The following is a 20,229-nucleotide window of genomic DNA, read 5'->3' on the forward strand; positions in this document are numbered from 1 at the left end:
GCATTCTCTTCCTTCTTCCCGTGTCTTCGTTCGCATCGTACTATCTAACCCATGAGTCGTACACGATGCCTGTCAGCGCCACACAAGTATATCATTCCGATCTTCACACGCGTTCGGCATCGTCACCGCCAACATCTGTGATGTGGAACAGCAACATGATATCCCACTTCTCCTTGAATATAGTAACCTTGTCGACAGTCTTGTGACCTAGTCCCTTCCTATGCTGTATGAGTAGGTAAGCGACACCGGAACCATTCGGTGAGCCTAACAATGCATTAAACTCCACTGAGCCTGTGCTGTATGTTGTCCCCGGCCATTCTTTTGCAACAAGTCTGCCCTGTAACATTAGAAAGGTCACGGCAAAGCGCGTGACATCGTTGAGGACGTTGTGTCGAAGTACGTAACGTAGGTTTGACTTCTCGTTGGCTTTTGACAGCCATTGGAGATACGCTACATCCGACCAGTGTTTCAATTTCGGGATAACTGAGTAGCATCGTGCGCACTCTTCAATCATGGCTCGGGCTGTGTAGTTGTCATACGCCACTATAATTCCATCCGAGGGGTTGATGACTTGGCAAAACAACGCTTCCGTTGCTGCACAGCCTTGACCACCCACCGCTTTCGGGTCCTCGCGTTGGTGACCGACGCAAAAGTTGGGTCCTTCATTCTCATCAAACTCCCCATTTAGTCCAATGAGCCACAGAATGTCGCAGAACCATTCCTTTGCGGTATCTGGGTATGTAAATTCGTCCTCTTCGTACCCCCATTTTTGGAGATCTTGCACAGCTGTGAATACACTTTCAGTCGATTCTGATGGTTCTGCGATCATCAGTTTAGATAGCTGGGCGCCTTTTACAACAAGCCTCTCGAACTTTTGGCTAACGCGCCACCAATCAACTTGCTTCGCATCGTTCGAGCTACCCGTGTCTACTTTTAGCGACACCGCAAGCTCCTCAAACGGTGATAAGTTTGGATGCGCGGCTGGAGCTGGGCTCAAATCTTCCACCGGACGGGTTTGAGGATTTGACGTCATCTTTTGAAGGAGTCTGTGAAACATGTCGGGATGAAACTAAGGTGGTATTCAGATGCGGTAAGTAAACCTGGCATGACAGAGCCTTTGTATACCAAGTGGACGCTGTGACGAGCTACATTTGTTCACGAACAACTGTGAAACACAGTGTTGTCAATATCTCCGGTACGTGAGACTTACCAAGGGTGCCGATTCATTGTGTAATGATATGCGCTCGCGCCTGTTTCCATCTCTTCCTGGTGGTGGAATAGCGCATCTCTTCTTCCTCTGAGTGAATGCTAACAAAAGCTGGGAAACGCCCGTCACGGTGTTTTGAAGCCATGCAGGGCCGCAATAAAAGTCCCTTAGATGAAAGTGCTGTCGCGAGATGTCCGATCGCGCATCTGGTTTCGGGCATCGTGCTACACTTGATGCGATCTTAGGGCTTAAAAGGAAAACTGCACAGTATTAAATGTGGATGATGGTGATGGTTCGTGACAGAATGCAGTTGTTGCAGCTTGCTTGAGGAATGGTCCCAGATCTGCGCGACATCGAAGGTTCGGGGTCGGAACCTTGGAAGCGCCGACGCTATGCCCGACAAGGAACCAGTCACGTGGGCACGCAGATCATGCCATCATCCCGATGTTCCGAGAACGCATCTTGATCACTCGTTTCCATCCTCAAACCTTGCGCCTGATCACCTTTCATCACAGTATTTGGGCGCAGCAATCCTACATGCTTTACCAAAAGTGTCACTCACCAGGCGTGTGGTATATACAGTCAACACGGGATGGACAGGAATTATCACTCGCCGCAGCTGTACTCTTTTCGCTCTTTTCGCCGCTTACATCGAGCTCCACTTCATGATGATGTTGTGTTGTTCAATGACTTTTTCGTGTATGGCTGGCATTGTTCATCTGTGTAGAGAACACATTTCGCTGAACCATACGTCGTTTTTCCTCCTACATGCCTCTTGTGGTATTAAGGCCGACCGTCGTATCTGCCACCGTATGTCTCAAACGTTGGTTGTACCTCTTTTTCGTACTCGCGCCTCTTGATGTATGCATCAACTCCTCGCGTGCTTGTTCCGTACATTTTCCAGGGCTGACCTTGCGAGCTCTATCGCGTCCTCCAATTCACGGATCAAGGCGTTCGACTCTTCAAGCTCTTTGCCCTGATCTGATAGCCTTTGTTCTAGCTCTGCCGCCTTCGCATCCCTCTCCGCGATCATTCCACGCAGCTGCTCTACCGTCGTAAGCGGCAACGCCTGTTTCTCTGCCCCATCCCTCTCGGTCGCAGCCTCTTGTAGTGATTGGAACACCTCTTCATGCTCTTGCTTGATGTGAGGTCGGGTCGCCGTATGCGGCTTTGCGATGTTGCGAAGTGGGAGATCGACCGATGCGGTACCTGTGGTCGGCAGGGCGGTCGCCAGGACAGGCGCTGTCTTCGGGTCGTTGACGGTCGCTGTCGGTATTGTAGTTAGCTTTGCTCAGTCTAGAGTTACCCTAAGCCCAGAGTCGGTGCCTGGCTACGAGTCCCTTCAGAGCGGGGAGTTACTCACAGTCGTACTCTTCGTATGGCTTGTCCCCGGTCGCGGATCGCGGGGCGGGCGCCTTCTCTGCACGTAGCGCCGGATTCAACGGATGAGACGTCATTGTTATAGCGGTCTGTGTCAAAGATACAAGAAATGGGTTGGAAGGGAGGCGCGTGTATTGGGTGCAAGTTGTACGAAAAGTTGGCAAGGATAGTATACAAGCGCTACGTTTTGGACAAGTCAGAAACCCTTGAACCGTGCGGGAAGGTCTGGGCCAGCGAACTCGCTCTTTCATGGCATGATGAATTTTGATAGAGCGCACATTCACATTTGTGAACAAGGAGCAGATCGGCCGCGGACGTCAAGACATTTTCGCAAGCTATAGTAGAAGGAATGCGCCAGGTCGAGTCTGCCGCGATACGAGCGAGCGGAATGTAGGAAAGGGGATACAGAACATGCGTACACCTAAATGGAAGAGAAGGCAGCCAGGTAAATTCATAGCTTGACTACGAATTGATATCGGACTCGTGGTCACCTCACATGGAACTTTGACGACTCAACGTCATTCACGCATAGAACTCGCCAATGTCCGAAGACCTTGATTTGGGTATATTAGAGAAAGCAGCGCCATCATCCCAGCAAGTGTCGCGCGTCCTTATGCTCGCACGACACGCCGAGGTAAGGTCAACTACCCTGTCTTTCGAATCAGGACAGAGCTTTGAGTTACATGTATACAGACGCGCGTCGCAATGATCGCTCATCGAAAAGCAAGCAACGAGTGTACGGATCCACTCGAAGCATGAAGCAAAGAAACGAAAGAGGAAGGTCTATAATTCTTCCTCAGTTCGGTCCATGAGGGCCCAACGGGACCTTCTCATCCTCCACTGGCGCTGAGGCTTCGTCGTCTTGGTCTTGTTGTACTTTGACATCTTCTTTTTGGACGTCATTGGCTTGTGCCCCACCATTCTCAGCATCCTCGTCATCCATATCAGCTGCTGTGTTCTGTACAGGAAGGGGCTGGTTGGTCTTGTCCTCAGCGCCTTGCGTTGATGAGGTAGCTGGTGGCGACTAGGTTGGGGCCTCTTCTGTTTGCATGGAGGCAGGAGCTGCGTCCGCAGTCGGGGTAACATCTGGAGCAACTTTTGTCTTTGCGGCGCCTGTTGGCTTGTATGTCTCATTGAAGACATGGGGTTCGGTGGTCGCCGAATTCTTCTCAAGTTCATGGTCCCGCCGTCGCTCTTCTTCATGTCCGCTTCGAAGTTGCCGGATCCTGTAGGAGCATTATCTTTTCGAGGCGGACGATTCTGGGCTTGGCCTTGAGAAAGCTGACCAGATCAATCCTTGGGAAGGGATGGGTACTGGGGGGAGAACTGGAGGCGCATCTGCTTCGGAGTCGGCGCTCGGTTTGAGGGCTCGCTGGGAACCATAAGTGCTGAGTAAGTCGGGAGCTTGACCCGGTTGTAGTGATATACAATCTTCATGATGTCGACCTTGTGGACGCAGAAGTCAATTAGCGCCTGGGAGATGGAGTGCTCCTACTTATACTAGTCTGGTAGGGCACAGTTCGGGCAGGAGTTGGATTCCTTTGCCGCAGACTGGTCGTAAAAGATATCAGGACATTCATCAGCGTAGAGATGAAAGTACTTGCCAGCCCTCGCAATACCATCCCTGTCGGTCGAGGTGGACTGTCTGGGAGGAAACGGGCATTGACCACTGGGGCGGTCGGCATCTATTGTGTCCAGAAACCTCCAGAACTCCTCCGGTGTATTGCACACTACTGCTTGGTTCTGGGTCTGCTGTCCAGCGGGATTGGAGTGCTTTTGAGCGAGCGGGGGTGGCTGCTGGGCGGGCTTGGGTTGCTGCTGGTTTGCCTGCCGTTGGGGTTGCCGCTGGCCTGTCTGCTGGGATGTCTGCTGGGGTTGCTGGTCGAATTGTGCCTGCATGAATTCCGGCTGTCTGTGTTGTGGCTGCACGAATTGTGCCTGCACAATCTCCGACTGAGTCTGAAATTGCTGGGACGGTACAGGCTTGTTGGGATCCCACCTGGAATCGGTGCCACCGCCTGTGAGTCGATCTAAAGCCCTAGAGACGCGAGCGGCCTGCTGAGCTTCGTGGTGCTTGAGACGGGCATCCGCAAGCCATATGCGGCGATCGAGATCCTTTGCCACATACAGGTCCCAGACCAGGGGATACACGTGTAACCATCTCCGAATGCCGTCGTCGACCGGATGGACATCGGCGTAGGGATCTAGTTCCGCGGCCTCTAGCTGTAGCCCCACCCGATAAACGAAGTTGGCAGCGTTTCTGAAGTTAAGGTTGTCCTCAACTTGGTCTCCAGGGAATTCTTCATGAAGTCAGTAATGGACTGTTTGCGACCAGGCACTGACTTACGTCTATTTGTCGGCGTTGGATGTACTGGGGCGTGATCGATTGTGGGCCCATAGCCCGCAGCGGTCTGAGGTGCCCTTGGCTGATGGGCGCTTGGGTTTCCTGGGTTGTTCTCTAGTAGAGCTTGCAAAAGGTTTTTATAGGTGAAAACGTTTGTACTGGGGGGTGCTGTTGTGTTGTTGTTGTTTTGTTGATTTCGATCGGGGTACGCCATTTCTACGGCATTGTTAGTATAGAACATTGATGTTTTGAAGGATATCTTACTTTTGACGGTATCGTGATCAGTGCAGAAACTTCATGGGTTCAAAGGTCGGTTTGTCTTTGCGTGCGCGCCAAGCGCGCTAGTGCAGATCTGACGACACCGGGGGCGTTCACCGGGCTCTGGTCCCTCATATACGCTCGTGGAAGGAGCGAGGAAGAGCTTCAAAGTTGAAAAGAGTCACCCTCTCCAGCACTTTGCGATACGCTCGAGGCGGGCGAATTAGTAGCGCCTTTTTATGCAGGTGTCTTCGCAAGCATATTCAAATCGGCTCTCCCATACATTGATATCGTCTTCACTTTTGGTACTACAGTAAACTTGGCCTTCGCACCTACAATGACACTTCTGCTTCACCTACGATTCAATGTGTGTGCCGAGTATTGCCACTTGGAATTGCTAGCCAGTGCACTCGCTGCATTGCTACGTATACTCTGTACTCTTGCTGTTAATAGAGCACAAAATCGCTCACAAAATACTAAGCTGTCGCTAACGACAAACACGGGGAACATTTGAGCCTTGTCTCGTTCACCTGTATACGTCAACCCTAGTCAACCACCGTGTGGTACTCTGAGTATCTGTTATCATTCATGCCTGGATGCCTTCCAGTGGTGCATTCTGGTCGGCGTATCGCCGCTGCTCTGATTTCATGAGCGGTTCGAGTACACGCCACACTTCAAAGGCTGTTTACTGACAAGCATCTTGGTGGTTCTGTTGGGTCTGGGGTGTGGTGAAACTGAGTGCGTAGTTGTTATCATGGTTCTGGTTCGCCATGCCGACGATGATGCTATCAATGAAAAAGAAAAGCTCTCAAATTCTGCGAGCTCGAGAAGTTACTTTGGCAAGACCGCGCGCGCTCTTGGTCCGTGCTCAGGTGCTCACGGGGAAAGTGCGCAGGTGTTTTTCACCGTGCAGCGAATCTACACGAGGGAGAGGTTCAAGTCCCCAGAGAAAGACGGGAGAAATGATGCAGGCGTATACTTTCGACCGAAGCAACGTGAGTGTAAGAAAGAGGAAGGTGTGGAAGAAATCACAAGAATCGAGACGAATGGCGGAGATGGCGAGCGCGTCGCGCTCGCCTACGAAAGACTTAAAACAGAACAACAAAGGGAATTACAAGAGCGATACAATCCGGTAGGTGCCGCCCAGACCCGATGCTGGGGCAGTATTGTACCCATGTAGAATAGCGAGTGATACACTACTTACGCCTCCATAATATGCTCACCCGTCCCCACATATGGTCACGGCTTCCGTTGCTGGGAGCTCGAATACCTAGGTACCCTTCGCACTTGCGGCTGACTTAGTCGTCTCTCTCCAATCTTTCTGATATTGACGTAAAGTCAGTGTTCGAATGTCCAGCAACTGAAGTGTCATGGTTTGTTTGGAAGGAGAAGTTGAGCTTGTGTGGCAGTGAAGGTGTCGGGTTGTCGGGTTCGAGCTTGCCGACGCTATCCCCAATGCGCCACAGTACCCGGCACCATCCCTGCGAGGGGCTCAACGCCTCTTGGGGGAACCACCACACGCAAGCTCGTCGTGCTGAGACCAGGCAGACTGAGTATGAACGCAGCGTATGCAGTGTTAAGTACCCCAGCACCGGGCATGTGTCACGTCAAACGGCAAGCAAACCAGTCGCCTCTTCCAGCCTCACTCACATTCACACCTGGACATAGAGATGGAGCTGATCAGAGAATGCACCGCCTATGTTCGCAGTATCGCCAAGAATGCACATGCTAAATGGCTCTTTCTACTAACACCATCCCTTATCCTCGTTCACAGTCTCGACGTCCTGCTAATCGTACACAGTATGTCGTTGCGTACCCAAAGCAGCTGTTCGACGCGCGGGCCGCAAAGACCCACGGCTACTCCTCATGAACCATGGCGCGAACCCCAGTTCCTTCGTACTCAGTGGCAAAATGGTCCAGGGGTTGGAGATCAGATGCCGTGATGGTCGTATCCGGTTCGAGGCGGAATCGATTGACGAGCATCGCCAAGGTGAGATAGATCTCGGCATATGCCAGATTGATCCCGAGACACTGCCTTGCGCCCTTGGAAAAGGTCACGAGATATTTCTCAAGCTCTTTTGCGTCTTCGGTCTGCCAACGAGCGGGGTTAAACTTCCTGGCATCTTCGCCCCAGATGCTCTCGTCGAAATGCATGCTGTAGGCGGATATGCCAACGACAGCTCCAGCGGGGACAACCTTTCCGCCTACCACGAGAGGCTGAATTCCATGTTGTACGACTCGAGGAAGTCGTCCCGGTACGGGCATGGCATAGCGCAATGATTCCTTCACACAAGCAGTCTAGCAGGGTTAGCTTCGTATTGCAATCTCATCAGTATACATACCAGATACGGAAGTTGCTCAAGTTTCACGAGCGTGAAATCTTGGGTCGCCGCAACGCCGCTTTCCCTCAGTTCCTTTCTGAGTTGTACAAAGATGGCAGGGTCTTTCATCATATGCTGAACAGCGGTCGAGAGAGTGAATGCCGTTGTATCAGAACCTGCAACCAAGATGTTCGCGGCTTCTGACTCGACTGTTGCATCGTCGAGGTGTTGCATAGCATCGAAGACAATCTCGCGGTCCAAGGACTTGCCGGATGCCTTCAAATGTCTGAAGTTGACCACAGTTTTCGCGACCTTACGTAGGAAGCCCTGAAACCTTGCGGCCGATGTGCTGAGCCTGCCGGTCACACTTGGTGGGCATTTGAATGCAATCGTCCGAAGGATGGGGAAGTACAGCATGTTCCAGATCTGCTCAGATGCTAGATCAAAACACTTAATGAACGGTGCGTCGAACGTGTTGTCTTCGGCTTCGGTGAGCATGTTGAAGGACTCCCCAAACGCGATTTGCGTAATAAAATCAACCGTAAGGCACCTGTAACGGATTTAGCGAAATCTCTACCCCAGATAATGTTGGGAGTGCTACCTGAAAGCGTGGTAGAAGTTGATAGCACCGTTGTCTTTGGTATCCGATAGTCTGTCACATAATAGGGTGACTTTGGAGAACAAGATCTGCTCCATGGATCTGATTGACGCTTTCGAGAAGAAGTTGTTAAGAAGCTTACGTCGCGCACGGTGTGCATCTTTGTCTGCCTCGATGAAGACATTGGATAGGTTGTTGAAACCATCATAGAAGTACTTGTGTTTTGGGAAGATGTACCGCTGCGAGTAGATCGTATGATAGAGTGTGGGATCAGTAATGTGTAGCTCATTTGGCCCGATTCGGAGTGCTTGAGTGTCTGTTCAGGCTGTCAGTATGTGGCCATCTAACTCATGCTCAGACGTACCATATTTCTCATGCAGCTGCTCGAGTATCTGTTCCGTTCTACCAGTCTTGCTCAAAGAGTACTGCCACCACGTTGATAGGGCCGCCTTGTAGGGCCCAGGAAAAGATGCTAGCGGATGAAAGTACAGCAGATAAACTGCACGGGACAAGCCCAAAATAAGAACGAAGAGGACGAGACCCATTCCAATCTGGAAGCTGGAGCGTCCGCCAAGGAAGGATATTTCCCACGCGTCCTTGAGTTGAGAGGCCATGTTTGCAGAATTCGCTTTGAGCCACGATAGAGTGATGATGCAAAATATCTTTACACTCAGCAAGAGTTAAATGGTTCATCGCTTCGTACATCGCTTCGTACATCGTACTGTATGTCAAGAGTTCAATGAGGCTTGTCGACTTGATGCTGTCGGCGTAATAGATATTCGGACCTTTACAGGAACACTGCAAGGTTCCTCGCCAAGAGAAGTTGCATGAAGTCGCTCCACGGATTCCGAGAAGTTGATTGTTCGACGCGTGTTGTACGGTAAAGGTGCTGGTGATGCCGGACTCAGGCGCGTTGCGCGGACTCCGTATCCACATTTACAGTACACCGATGCCCGACTCGCGTCAAAGTTGGTCCGCACCTTACACAAGGAAAGGTCTAGACAGGTCTGCGGACTACATCATCATAGAAACATGCAAAGTAATTAACCTAACGTCGATGTAGGCTCTTGGTTGTGTAGCTTTTCCCAGGCCAACGCGCCCACACGATAGCAGGTCCTGCTATCATCAGATGACCATAAAAATTTCCTTCGATTAGAACCACTGAGGCTGGCTACGAATCACTCTACGAATGTGTCAGTACTGTGCGATGGCGAGAGACGTCGCGTAGTTGAGAGGGCAGTCCCCTAACTCGGTTCGATTAGACCGTTCGCTAGCGCCGGCCCCGGGACGGGGCTGCTTCCGAACTCACATACGTCATCATGCCCCCTTGTCTCTATCCCTTCACACGGCAAGCTTCACCCTTTCAAGCCGCCACTTCCTCAGAGAACTTCGCCGCAGACTCTGCGGTGTAACCTTCCGGCCACTGTCCCGTCATGCCAAATATTCCAGTGGCCCTGCTTCCGATCGCTTTCTCCATAGCGTGCTGAGCCACTTTCTTTTCCCATTCTCCCAGACTCATCTCCCCAGCCAGAACCTGCGGCAATGTAATGGCCGATAACCCTGCGATATCGCAGCTTGCGCCAAGATGTGGGCGAAGTTGAATGAATGCCTCGCCTGCCAGTAGCAACTTGCCTCCGAGGAACGAAGCTTTTGTATTGTCAAACGCTAGATGGTTGAAAAGGTCAGCACATGTCTTCAACCGTGCATCTTCATGGACGGCACATACAACGAACGGCTGTGAGAAGCGGCGGGTTCGACTCGTGGAAGATCTTCCTCCACATTGGAGACAACACCTTATCTCTTCGCTTAAGCTGAGCCTCCCAAACATCTGGGCGCAACAAATCCCCGGGTACGGTGACGTTATGTCGGACACCATTAACGTCGGTCATGTAATCCGCAAAGACTGGCGTCGAAGCGTCGCACGCATCATACCAACACCATTCGATGACACGGTTGCCAGGACGCATGTCTCCGATTGTGCTAGGCGATAGATAGCTTCCACATGTTAGCCTTGGTCGACATCGCCATGTCCAACTTACACCACTATGTAGCTCCCGTCCAGCATGCAAAGAGGCATCTTGCCCTCTATAGCACAACGTAGCTCCTCGGGCGCATCCTTTTCAGGGAATTGTGATCGCCACGCCACATAGCCAACGTAATCGGTCTTCACATCAGGAAGGACAAGGCTACGAAGATGGGATCGCGCACCATCGGCCGCCACGACCATGTCAGCCGTCATCTGTTCCTCGATGCCATCTTCGCCTTTGTATGACACCACGAGATGGTCACCTTGCTCAGTCAGCCCGCATACCTGGTATCCACAGCGCATGCTGACAGGCCCATGTCCTTCGACGTCTTTCTCGCAGGCCATCCATAGCAGACCGTGAAGGCCAGCCCAGCACGAGGTGCGCACGTCTTCCGTGAACGGCACTTCAACCAAGACCTTACCATCCTTGTCAAGGATTGGAAATGCGGGGTTGCGGAAAACGATATCGTCAAGCTCAACATCAGGTAGGTATGTTGTGAACACTTTCTGTGCGTTTGACCATAGACTCAAGCCTGCAGCTCGGGCTTGTAGCTGCTGTTCAGTTCGCATCTCAAGAACCACAACGCTGTGGCCATGAGACTTGAGCGCCACAGCATGCATGAGCCCAGCTATCGAGCCACCAACCTATTGGAATGATCAGCCTCATATTAGCCATGGCATATAAGGCGACTTACCACCACGACGCGTTTGTTCATTGGTTCTGCCATGGTTCTCAAGATGGTACGCACGAATGGAGAAAGACGGATGATGCTCCGAGGACGCCTTCTGACGCGGAAACGGCCCTTTTATCGCGTTGCAGTACGAACATGGGCTCTGTCGACTACTCCGCTGCCACCAACGCAGTAAGAAACGTCGCCCGTTGCGCGATTATTGATCAAAGCACCACCATTGGGTAAACGGGCAGCGAGCAACGCCTGGCTCTACATGAGTGGTTGGCTCGCGTACCGGCATGCGGCGCAGTCGCATCGTGGCTTCGCCTATCTTCCTGTCCAGACCCGATCAACCAGTCAGACACATGTCTTGCGCGATCCTCCAGATCCTCTCCGTTTTAGCGAACCTTATATTCGGGGTCATTGACTGAGATGAACTAGCGGCCCGTTCACGAGTCCCGGGCACGTCACGTGAGGCGGCTTGTATGTCCGATGTTCTTGCCCCCTTGTCGGTGTCCGTTACGCGAGATTCCCTCCAAGTCACCTCTCCACATTTATCACGGCATGATATTAAGACTCCGCGTACCCTGCTTTCCACTAGTCTCTTCACATATATGGTCGTCCGCGGAGACTTTCCTTGTCGGTGACGACAACCCTGAAGTTCGCACTTCTCGGTGACTTCGGACCAACCTCGTCGTTCTTTCAACACATACTATGGGTCTGTGTACGGCGACGGTAACAATGCTATCTTCAGTATGCAAATCGATGAGTGCATGTTTCACTAGCGATGGATCAGACTGGAGATGATGGACATGACTCAAGCAACCGGCATTAGCTCTCATTATGCTAATGCGTCTGCTATCACCAGGTATTGTATGTACGGCAAAGAATGCCAGATATCGGGACCCACCCAGTCAGAATCCGCTTCGTACATCTGACAATGCCCTCCAGGTTCGTTTCCCGCCATGTAGAGCAGACCCGCCATACGGACTTTCCTCCTTCAATCTTCTCAGTCTTACCAACGGCGCCATGTTGTAACGCTTGTCGCCACCACCGTCACAATCCTTCACCTCTCACCCCGCCCTCTGCATCAGCGCCTGTCGGCGCGAGGTCCGGTGGGAGGGTACAGGTCAGGGACGAAGCGATCGTTGGTAGATGACCTGTTCCGTACGTTTCGGCCACGATCGCGCTCCCGGCGAGCTCCTCGTTGATGGCCACCGCGCTCGTAGAATCCACCCGACGTCCTCCGATGATCAGTGTATACCGCCTCGCTGTACCTCGATTCTCGGTCTCGATCTGAACCTTGGCGCGGAGGAGTGGCGTCAACGTTCGACATGGGGCGTTGCGTGGAGTCCCTCCTACCGTTTGCTCCATATGCATCGATACTCTCCGAAGCCCGACCCTGCTCTCTCTCAAACTCTAGGTCTTGAACGTGACACTGTAGGCTATGCGCTTCTGTCTCCAACGTAGTGACGCGGTCTTGTAAATCCTTGTTCTCGACCTCGTATGCTTGGATCTGGGCCTCCATCTCTTGTATCTTGCTCGTCATATCGCTGATGTCGCGGGCGGACTTGGCGGTTTCTTTCCTCATCAATGTGTCGCGCTGTTCGATTGCGACGTTTTCACTGAGTAAGGCGTCCTTCTCCTCCACGCGCCTCGAGTACGAGGCCGTCAAATCGCCTAGCGACTTGGTCGCCTGCGTGAGACGGATATGGTAGTCGCTGGACATCTTTTTGGCAGCCGTCTTCTCTTGCTGGAGTCTTGCGTTGTCAGCTTCCTGGTCCGCGATGCGTGCAAGAAGCTCGGGAACCCGCCTCATTGGTGCCATATTGCCCTCGATTGAAGGCGGCGCCGCACTGTGATGAAGTTAGCAAGAGTTCTTTGGGAGATCGTTTCAGGGCACTCACGGCTCTGTAGGCGGCTTTGCAACGGCCTCACGATTTGGTGTTGGGGCAGCAGACACTACATCAGGCATGTCGACATTGCTAGGCTGACGACTGAGCCGAGGGTCACGGGCACTGTCGTAGGTATTGTTGAAGGCCATCAGAAGATTTTGAATAATTGATGGAGTTTCAAGAGAAGAACAGAAGAACCGTGGTGTTCTGGAAGTACATACGAGATCGTGCGTTTGTCGATATGGCCTTGGCTAGCGCGACTATATCGTAGGTGAGCAAGTATTTACTGCGACTGCGGCAACGCCGTCACCCAACCAATCTCCCGCTTCTACGCCGACAGCTTACGCTGAGAGCCATATCTCGCTCCCGTCGGTATAGCCGTGGCGACCTGACTCCCGCCGACTTCGCCAGTTCAACCACAACCACCACGATGACGCGGGGAAATCTTCTGCGACACATCTTCAGGCACGGTCCGAATTCTAAACTCAAGCGCGACGCAGTACCATCCAAAGTCGACGAGAATGAAAGGTCGCCTCTCATCGCAAAGTCACCCGCAAACGAGCCCAAGCCGCTATCGCAAGATCCGTCGCCGCCACGAACACCCGAGCCCCATACCGTACACATCCTTCCCGAGATCACCGAGGAGAAATCTAGCTCTCCAGCCGCCGGCTCGCCTTCCGCATCTTCAAGCACAGGAAGTACCGTATCCGACCTCGCATCCGTAGTCACTGTTCTTGCCGCGCACGCGCCTCTCATCAACCCCGCAACTCTTACCACGCGCGATCTCCTCTACGCCGCCATAGACGAAGCAATTTCAGCGACGAAGGACCATCTCGACACGCTAGCAACTGCATGGGCGCTACTTGAGGCCCTCGCTGGCTTCAGTGCGACGGTCGAGGTGCTGAAGCAGGAGATGGAGCTGAAGATTGCGTCGTCCGAGGCCAAGCTTGTGGAGTTGGAAAGTTTTGAGGAGGCGGTTGAGGGTATGACGTTATCGGATGAGCAGGACATGAACGGCGCGGATGGGGGTGTTGGAGACGGTTCACCAGGTCGCTAGTTGGGACATGGTCACAAGATGGTCGCATAAGCCATGTGTAGATCAATTCTATGGTTCCGCAAGTTTGTCCGATCTGGAATAGCGTCGCTGAATGTGAAGAAGAGCAGCGATCAAGGGACGATGTGAGAGATCTCCTGAGGCTGAATCATAGAATCAAAACCTTAAGCGACGACGTTATGAACTCATGGCATCCATGGATACCCGCAATGGAATCAGACTACTGAACTTGCAAAGGAAAGACTTGTGAGTGATGTTGGTAGATCCGACATTCGGAAAGTCCGGACTAAACAGCGGACTACGAACCACACAAAAGTCGCGAATGCGCAACCAACCTCCTGATGTAGTCAGCCCGCCCAGTTACCATGCACGACTGTTCCCGCAGAAATGTTTATCGGTGTACTCTAAATTGTAAGCGAATCGTACTGAAGATAGATGAAGCGTCGTTGTATGGTACCGAAGATCGGGCAGCCAGTGATGCGACGCGCATATGTTTCGTCTGTTCATCTATGGCATGCGCCAATATACTACCACGGGTGCCTTCAACAATTGAACTTTAAATCTCTTCATCTCCGTAGTCGACCAGTTCCGTGAAGACAAGCCTGCAATCCCTTTTAACATAAAGCCTCCATTTCTTCGCCGGCCCAACATCGTCTTTATTCACCTACAAATAGGATATCTTCTTCCCTACTCAAGATGGCTCCAGCTAGACAATACCACGAGAGCCTCATACTATGCGAAATCGAAGCAAACAAAGCCAAGTACATACACTTCCTGCAAAGGCTTGTCCGAGCAGCAAGCCCCAACCCACCAGGCGACACCCGAGCGGCTGCAGATGTCGTCACAAAATTCCTTTCAGCCAACAACATCTATGCAGATATCGTTGCCCCGATGGCTCATATGCCCAATGTGGTCTCGGATTTCGAAGGCCGCTTGCAGGACGGTCCTCGCGTCGTCTTCAACGGCCACATGGATACTTTCCCGGTCAATAACCTTGAGGGTTGGCGTTATCCGCCGTACTCTGGACATAATGATGGCACTTCGATACACGGCCTGGGGTCTGTCGACATGAAAGCAGGGACCGCAGCTTCCATCATCGCGTTCACGTTGCTGAGGAAGCGAGCGTCGCATCTCATCGGAAGCATCGCCTTGACCGTGGTCTCGGACGAAGAGACGGGAGGCGAATGGGGGACCAAGTATCTGCTTGATCACTGTGGTGAAAATTCACCCTGGCTAGGCGATTGTGTTGTCAACGGCGAGCCTGGTGGTCTACAGTCCATCCGGTTCGGCGAGAAGGGTAAGTGACATCTATCCATGAACAGCTTTGAAGACCTACACTAACTTTGATTGGTAGGCACTCTGCGATTGACCTTCACAGTCAACACTCAAGGAGGTAACGGCGCGTACACACACAACGGCTGTGGAGCCATCGTACACGCTTGCTCCTTGATAACGACTCTGAAGCGCGTGGTCGAGTCGATACCCGTAAAGATCCCGCACCAACTCAAGGCTTATCTTCGCTCCAAAACAGCGCACGCTGTTACTGATGAGATCATGGGCGCTGGGGCAGCAGCAAACATGTTCTCACCCACTTTGAACATCGGCACCATCAACGGCGGCGTCAAAGTCAACGTCATCCCCTCAAAGTGCGTCTTTGAAGCCGACATCCGCCTGCCGATCGGGCTCGAGGCTGAGGCTGTACTCAATGAGATAGACAGCCTACTGCTATCGTCCCCTGGCGTATCCTACTCCGTGCAAGAAGCAGCCAGCAACCCAGCAAGCTTATCGGAGTACAATCACCCGCTTTCTGGGTACATGGCCGATGTTGCGCGAGACGTTACTGGGAGGGAGCCGGTACAGATCGTTGGCCTGGGTGGTACGGATTGTAAGTTTTATCGCTATCGCGGTGTGCCGGCGTTTGTGTTTGGGCCTTCTCCAAGCGGGATGGGTGCAGATGGTGAAGCTGTGCTCATTGAAGAGTTTATGACTGTCATCAAGACACATACACTGGGAGTCTTCCGGTATCTCTGGGACGATAAGAGGTGGGATCTCAGTAGGGGATTGGGAGAGAATACTCCCACAGGCGAGAGAAGGGCTCTCGAGATCAGAACTCGCAAGCAGAATATGGGGTAGGGGATTGGCCTTACTTAACCTTTGCTCTAGTTATGCTAGAATTAATGCGCTTGAATGGGACACTTTCCAAAAGACTTTCCAAACATTGATATAGATGTGAAGCCTCGGTGGAGTCATGACGGCCACGAACTGGACCACGCACATGCGGGGTGAAGTAGTGACGGTCCGCGCCGATGCACAAGCGCAAGGAAACAGAACGAGTACCTATGTGGACGCTTCAGCGGGCCAAGGCATGACGGACAACGCGCGATGTAATAGTTTGACTTCCAGAGATGAGTCCGCTCACGGCGCTGTGACGCTTTAGTACTAGATGACAGCTGTTGCACAACTTTATCAGCTCTGGCAGCGACGATCAATACAACATACCGAAAGACTCCGCGGACCTAAGGAAGTACATCTCACCACTTCCGCGTCCTTCCGTCTGATCAACACTCCGACAACGACATCCAACCCCCAAAGCAGCCATCGGCAGATGAAACTAGCGGTGCCTGGAGGCCTAACGTCATACCCGATGACGCTCACAGGCCCTCCCCAGTCCAAACGAGATAACAGGCACAGTTTCAAACAACCACAACGGCATTGACATGTCGCAACCGTATCGGCGGCCTCACCAAAAAAGGCAGCAGGTTGGAAAGTTAAAGGAAAGGCTCGACAACTTCGCTTCGCAAGCTTCGTCAGTAGTCCAGACCCAGCTAGCGCACTATCTGCACTGTCTCCAGCGATCGGCCCTCGTGGTAACCGAGCGGGAAGTGGGGACCAATAAAATACAGGGGTACAAAACTGCCCATTAGCTGACACCGGCACACTACGGTCTGACGGGCCCAGCCTGCATACGGAAGCCATCCGTTCTCCTGTTTTCCTGGCCCTGAAATTTCGGTTTGGCGTCTTGGTTTCGTTCTCTTCCCGTTTGCTCATATCTGCGTATTACCTTTATTCCCCCCAGAGCGTCGTTCCGTCTCTTTGCTTTTGCTGCGAATCCTTCCAATCCTTCCGGGTCCTGCGATTACTTATTCCATGCCAATCATCGGCCGCATATCTCTACACCGCCGACATAGCTCCGCCCGCCCCCATCGCATACCCTGAAGAACGGAGAATCCAGAACCAAAATGCCGGGAACTACAATGACGAAAACGAGTGCTTACCCCTACATCCTCACCACAGTCGCAACCCGGAAAGAAGGTGTTTCACGCGCACAATTCTACCAGCACAACGAGGAGAAGTACGCGCCTTTACTTAAGAAAATTGCGGGAAAAGTGCACCCATTGTCGTGGACGCGGCACTACCATGTTGACGACGAGGAATGTCCAATCGGCATTCCGCGGGTGTTGATTGGGGTTGATGACGGGATGGACTGGGATTGCATGGGTACCATGGCGTTTGAGGATGAATTGCATTTGCAGCAGTTTATTGCGTTTATGCATAGCGATGCAGCGATTCCGGTGCTGGAGGAGGAGGAGAAGTTTGCGGAGCCGACGAAGACGAAGTTGTTGGTTATGAAGAAGGGGGTTAGTGTGAGGGAGGGTTAGATGGGTGATGGATTTGTGGCGTTTGGAAAGGAAAAGTGAAATTGGAAGTGAGGCTGGAACATGGTCTTTGGGAATGCAATTTGGTCGGAATAGGATGTTTATATTGGGCTATCAAGGGTATTTGACTGATGATATGGAGGAAGGTAGTCAGCACAAGCTGCGTCCAGACTGTGATACAAACATCGATCCCTCCCTCACGATGTGCCTACGAAGGAAGCCACTCCCCATCCCAATCCTCTCTCCTCATAGCCGGCCCCCACAAATCCCCCACAGACCCGGTCCTCTTACCCCAGTCATCGTAGCCATCCTGACATAACATCGGAACCTTGTCAATCGCCCTCTCCAGAGAGGCATCTCCTTCGACCTGTATAATACCACCATCTCGAATCCATATATCGTGCGGAAAGTGCGGCATCTCCCCATGATGGTACATATGTCGAATGTGTCTGTGGTTAATCTCGGCGAAGCATTGGAACTCTTCTTCGTTCTTGTAAGAAGTGCGGGCCGCGAAGACTGTAACGACGGTGTTGTTCCATAGTCCGCCGGCAGCGTCGTAGAAATGGTCGTCATCAGGACGGTACCTAGCTCTAGCAGCTTGGTGTAAGAAGCGAGCGATGTTGGGTGTCGCGCCGTGATCGATAGGTTGGAGTCCACTGGACTTAGGTAGTCTCTGGAGAATAGCTTGGATATCGTACTTCTTATCATCTTCGACAGCCATACGCTCGCGGGGGATTTGTGATATGAAGTACTGGAGTACCTTGCTTTGTCTCATCTTTGTCCCGCTTTTGCCCAACTCGATGAGCTTGGTCGGTGACTCTTCGATGAAATGTCGGACTAGTTCCTCTAGAATGGTGCGTGCTTCTGAATGGACCTGCTTGCTCGTACGTAGTATGGCGGTCGGCAGATGTCTTGTGACCAGTACAGCCACGGCTCCGTCTATAGAGATCTCGGTGTGTTTTATCTGGCGTGGCAGCCGCTCATAGATCATTAGGCGCAGCTCGACGGGAAGCCTCATGAACGGGAAAGAATTGTGCTGGTCAGTCGACATGCCGGTTGCTGGGAGGATGTAGGAGATGTTCTTAGAAACAAGAAGTCGTATGCAATGAATGAGGTTTGGAGTGACCAAGGTTCTTGTCAGTGACTTTACTTACAATGCCAGTGGCTGTAAGCTTCAATATCCCAGAATATCTGGATGAGATTGCGGATTGGCAACAAGATCATACATGACGGCATCAATGATGGGATGAGAAGACCTGGATGAATATGGCGATAAGAGACATCCCATCGGAGAGACCATAAACCATTACCGTGCCGTCACCAAGCCCACGGGTAAGCCGGAAAGAGCCATGCCGGATAATTTGTAAGATGGTTGGCGAAATCTGGCCGGCAAACGGACGATTGATATCGGATCTCCGGAAGTAGCAGTATGTCGAGATCTAGCCAGTCGAAGGTGATTACTCATGCGCGTCGGCAGAATGTGAAAGTCAAGATAATCACGTGACGATTGCGTATCTCATGGAGATATTGCGAGATGCATGAGAGTAATATTCGGATGGCATTGTATGTCGTCCCGCCCGACGAATCCTCAACCGAATCACCCTAGAGACGATATTAGTCTTAGGTTACTCACTTTACACGATTTCACCTTGATGTAGTCTCCAGGCATGTTCAGCTTTCACTTGTATGGGGTAATACCGTAACACCAATCTTCGTGTTACCGAGTTATGACGACCGGAACTGCACCCCAGCGGTATCCGCGGTATCGTGTTTTACGACTGCGTTGATGCAATAGTCCGCGAACATTTCAGCACGCTCCATAACCCCGTCGCTACAAGGAACGCCATGTCCGTACTCTTCACGAAGAAGGCAGCCAGTCTTGAACCCACTCCTCCTGGCTCATACAAGGCTCGAACACAAAGCTCCCATCTGTATGATACTTGTCGATATTGATTCTGACGGCAAATTGTTCGGCGCAATTATGATCTCCCCGTCGGGCGCATCCATGAGCCTACACATGTTATCGGCTTTGATAGCCTTGTAGCGGCGAGTTGTAGCAGGGTAGCCCATAGCAGTGTGATGGGGGACATGTACTTGTGACGCGATATAAGAGCGAAGCATGGACCTAGTCTTCCAAGTATCGAGGTCTGCGAAGCATACAGTAGCTATAGTGTCGTACCATGCTTGCGTGTCTGCTTTTGTCGCCAGAGCCGCTTGAACAAGAAAGAGGGCAATGTGGCGTGGTTGTCTCATTTCCCATGGGGAGGGATCAAAGTATGAATATCCCTGGAAATGTCGCCGGATCGTGGCGTTCACATGGAAAGGACGACCACTCTGTAGGTGATTCTGTAGCTGCGTCAGCTTCGAACATGGACGATTATTGAAACATAGAGAACGACTAACCAGATAGGCTTTGCGTTCCGTGCGCATAAGGTAGATGAGCTCTTGTAATGCGACCAGGTCGGTGTCATGGCCTATGACCCGTGGCTGCGACTCCGTCACGAAAGTCCGGATCAGATTTGCGACGATGCCACCCGCCTCGGCAAAGACCTGACGGCTTGTCCTCAAGATAGCTACTGGGAGGTGACGTGTGACCACGACCACTGTTGAGCCGATCTTCTCGTTCGTGCTGGCGTAATATCCAGTCACATAGCGAATCTCAGTGTGCTTGATCTGACGGGGTAGGCGCTTGTAGACCATGAGGCGCAACTCTGCGGGTAGGTCCATGAAGCGAAAGGGTTTGGTGATATCCTGGGTAGACATCGTGGGGGTGCACTTCCGAGCTTCAGTGAGCGACGGTTTCGCCTTTGTGTGACGTG

General features: G+C 52.2%; 11 protein-coding genes across 11 annotated transcripts; 3 read left to right on the plus strand and 8 right to left on the minus strand.

Moving 5' to 3' along the window:
- Window positions 1–103: 103 nt before the first annotated feature.
- On the minus strand, window positions 104–829 carry J4E78_009517 (uncharacterized protein; the record flags this gene model as incomplete). The annotated part of the gene is made up of 1 exon (XM_049370106.1): window positions 104–829. One exon carries the CDS (start codon window positions 827–829, stop codon window positions 104–106), a length of 726 nt encoding a protein of 241 aa, XP_049218106.1.
- Window positions 830–2,075: 1,246 nt separating this feature from the next.
- J4E78_009518 (uncharacterized protein) lies at window positions 2,076–2,664 on the minus strand (the record flags this gene model as incomplete). The annotated part of the gene is made up of 2 exons (XM_049370107.1): window positions 2,076–2,473; window positions 2,571–2,664. 2 exons carry the CDS (start codon window positions 2,662–2,664, stop codon window positions 2,076–2,078), a joined length of 492 nt encoding a protein of 163 aa, XP_049218107.1.
- A 719-nt stretch (window positions 2,665–3,383) lies between these two features.
- J4E78_009519 (uncharacterized protein) lies at window positions 3,384–4,024 on the minus strand (the record flags this gene model as incomplete). Its single annotated transcript, XM_049370108.1, has 2 exons — window positions 3,384–3,611; window positions 4,016–4,024. The coding sequence occupies 2 exons, from the start codon at window positions 4,022–4,024 to the stop codon at window positions 3,384–3,386; spliced, it is 237 nt and encodes a 78-aa protein (XP_049218108.1).
- Window positions 4,025–4,087: 63 nt separating this feature from the next.
- On the minus strand, window positions 4,088–5,145 carry J4E78_009520 (uncharacterized protein; the record flags this gene model as incomplete). The annotated part of the gene is made up of 3 exons (XM_049370109.1): window positions 4,088–4,887; window positions 4,935–5,089; window positions 5,141–5,145. The coding sequence occupies 3 exons, from the start codon at window positions 5,143–5,145 to the stop codon at window positions 4,088–4,090; spliced, it is 960 nt and encodes a 319-aa protein (XP_049218109.1).
- Window positions 5,146–7,046: 1,901 nt separating this feature from the next.
- J4E78_009521 (uncharacterized protein) lies at window positions 7,047–8,475 on the minus strand (the record flags this gene model as incomplete). The annotated part of the gene is made up of 4 exons (XM_049370110.1): window positions 7,047–7,487; window positions 7,532–8,060; window positions 8,112–8,424; window positions 8,469–8,475. 4 exons carry the CDS (start codon window positions 8,473–8,475, stop codon window positions 7,047–7,049), a joined length of 1,290 nt encoding a protein of 429 aa, XP_049218110.1.
- Window positions 8,476–9,471: 996 nt separating this feature from the next.
- On the minus strand, window positions 9,472–10,755 carry J4E78_009522 (uncharacterized protein; the record flags this gene model as incomplete). Its single annotated transcript, XM_049370111.1, has 3 exons — window positions 9,472–9,642; window positions 9,842–10,103; window positions 10,148–10,755. 3 exons carry the CDS (start codon window positions 10,753–10,755, stop codon window positions 9,472–9,474), a joined length of 1,041 nt encoding a protein of 346 aa, XP_049218111.1.
- A 1,140-nt stretch (window positions 10,756–11,895) lies between these two features.
- On the minus strand, window positions 11,896–12,780 carry J4E78_009523 (uncharacterized protein; the record flags this gene model as incomplete). Its single annotated transcript, XM_049370112.1, has 2 exons — window positions 11,896–12,661; window positions 12,713–12,780. The coding sequence occupies 2 exons, from the start codon at window positions 12,778–12,780 to the stop codon at window positions 11,896–11,898; spliced, it is 834 nt and encodes a 277-aa protein (XP_049218112.1).
- Window positions 12,781–13,130: 350 nt separating this feature from the next.
- On the plus strand, window positions 13,131–13,757 carry J4E78_009524 (uncharacterized protein; the record flags this gene model as incomplete). Its single annotated transcript, XM_049370113.1, has 1 exon — window positions 13,131–13,757. One exon carries the CDS (start codon window positions 13,131–13,133, stop codon window positions 13,755–13,757), a length of 627 nt encoding a protein of 208 aa, XP_049218113.1.
- A 693-nt stretch (window positions 13,758–14,450) lies between these two features.
- J4E78_009525 (uncharacterized protein) lies at window positions 14,451–15,887 on the plus strand (the record flags this gene model as incomplete). Its single annotated transcript, XM_049370114.1, has 2 exons — window positions 14,451–15,051; window positions 15,109–15,887. 2 exons carry the CDS (start codon window positions 14,451–14,453, stop codon window positions 15,885–15,887), a joined length of 1,380 nt encoding a protein of 459 aa, XP_049218114.1.
- A 1,106-nt stretch (window positions 15,888–16,993) lies between these two features.
- J4E78_009526 (uncharacterized protein) lies at window positions 16,994–17,413 on the plus strand (the record flags this gene model as incomplete). The annotated part of the gene is made up of 1 exon (XM_049370115.1): window positions 16,994–17,413. One exon carries the CDS (start codon window positions 16,994–16,996, stop codon window positions 17,411–17,413), a length of 420 nt encoding a protein of 139 aa, XP_049218115.1.
- A 205-nt stretch (window positions 17,414–17,618) lies between these two features.
- On the minus strand, window positions 17,619–20,137 carry J4E78_009527 (uncharacterized protein; the record flags this gene model as incomplete). The annotated part of the gene is made up of 2 exons (XM_049370116.1): window positions 17,619–18,491; window positions 19,814–20,137. The coding sequence occupies 2 exons, from the start codon at window positions 20,135–20,137 to the stop codon at window positions 17,619–17,621; spliced, it is 1,197 nt and encodes a 398-aa protein (XP_049218116.1).
- Window positions 20,138–20,229: the final 92 nt, after the last annotated feature.

Source organism: Alternaria triticimaculans (genome assembly GCF_023758025.1).
Source record: "Alternaria triticimaculans strain BMP 0046 chromosome Unknown scaffold_21, whole genome shotgun sequence".
NCBI classification, from domain to species: Eukaryota; Fungi; Ascomycota; class Dothideomycetes; order Pleosporales; family Pleosporaceae; genus Alternaria; species Alternaria triticimaculans.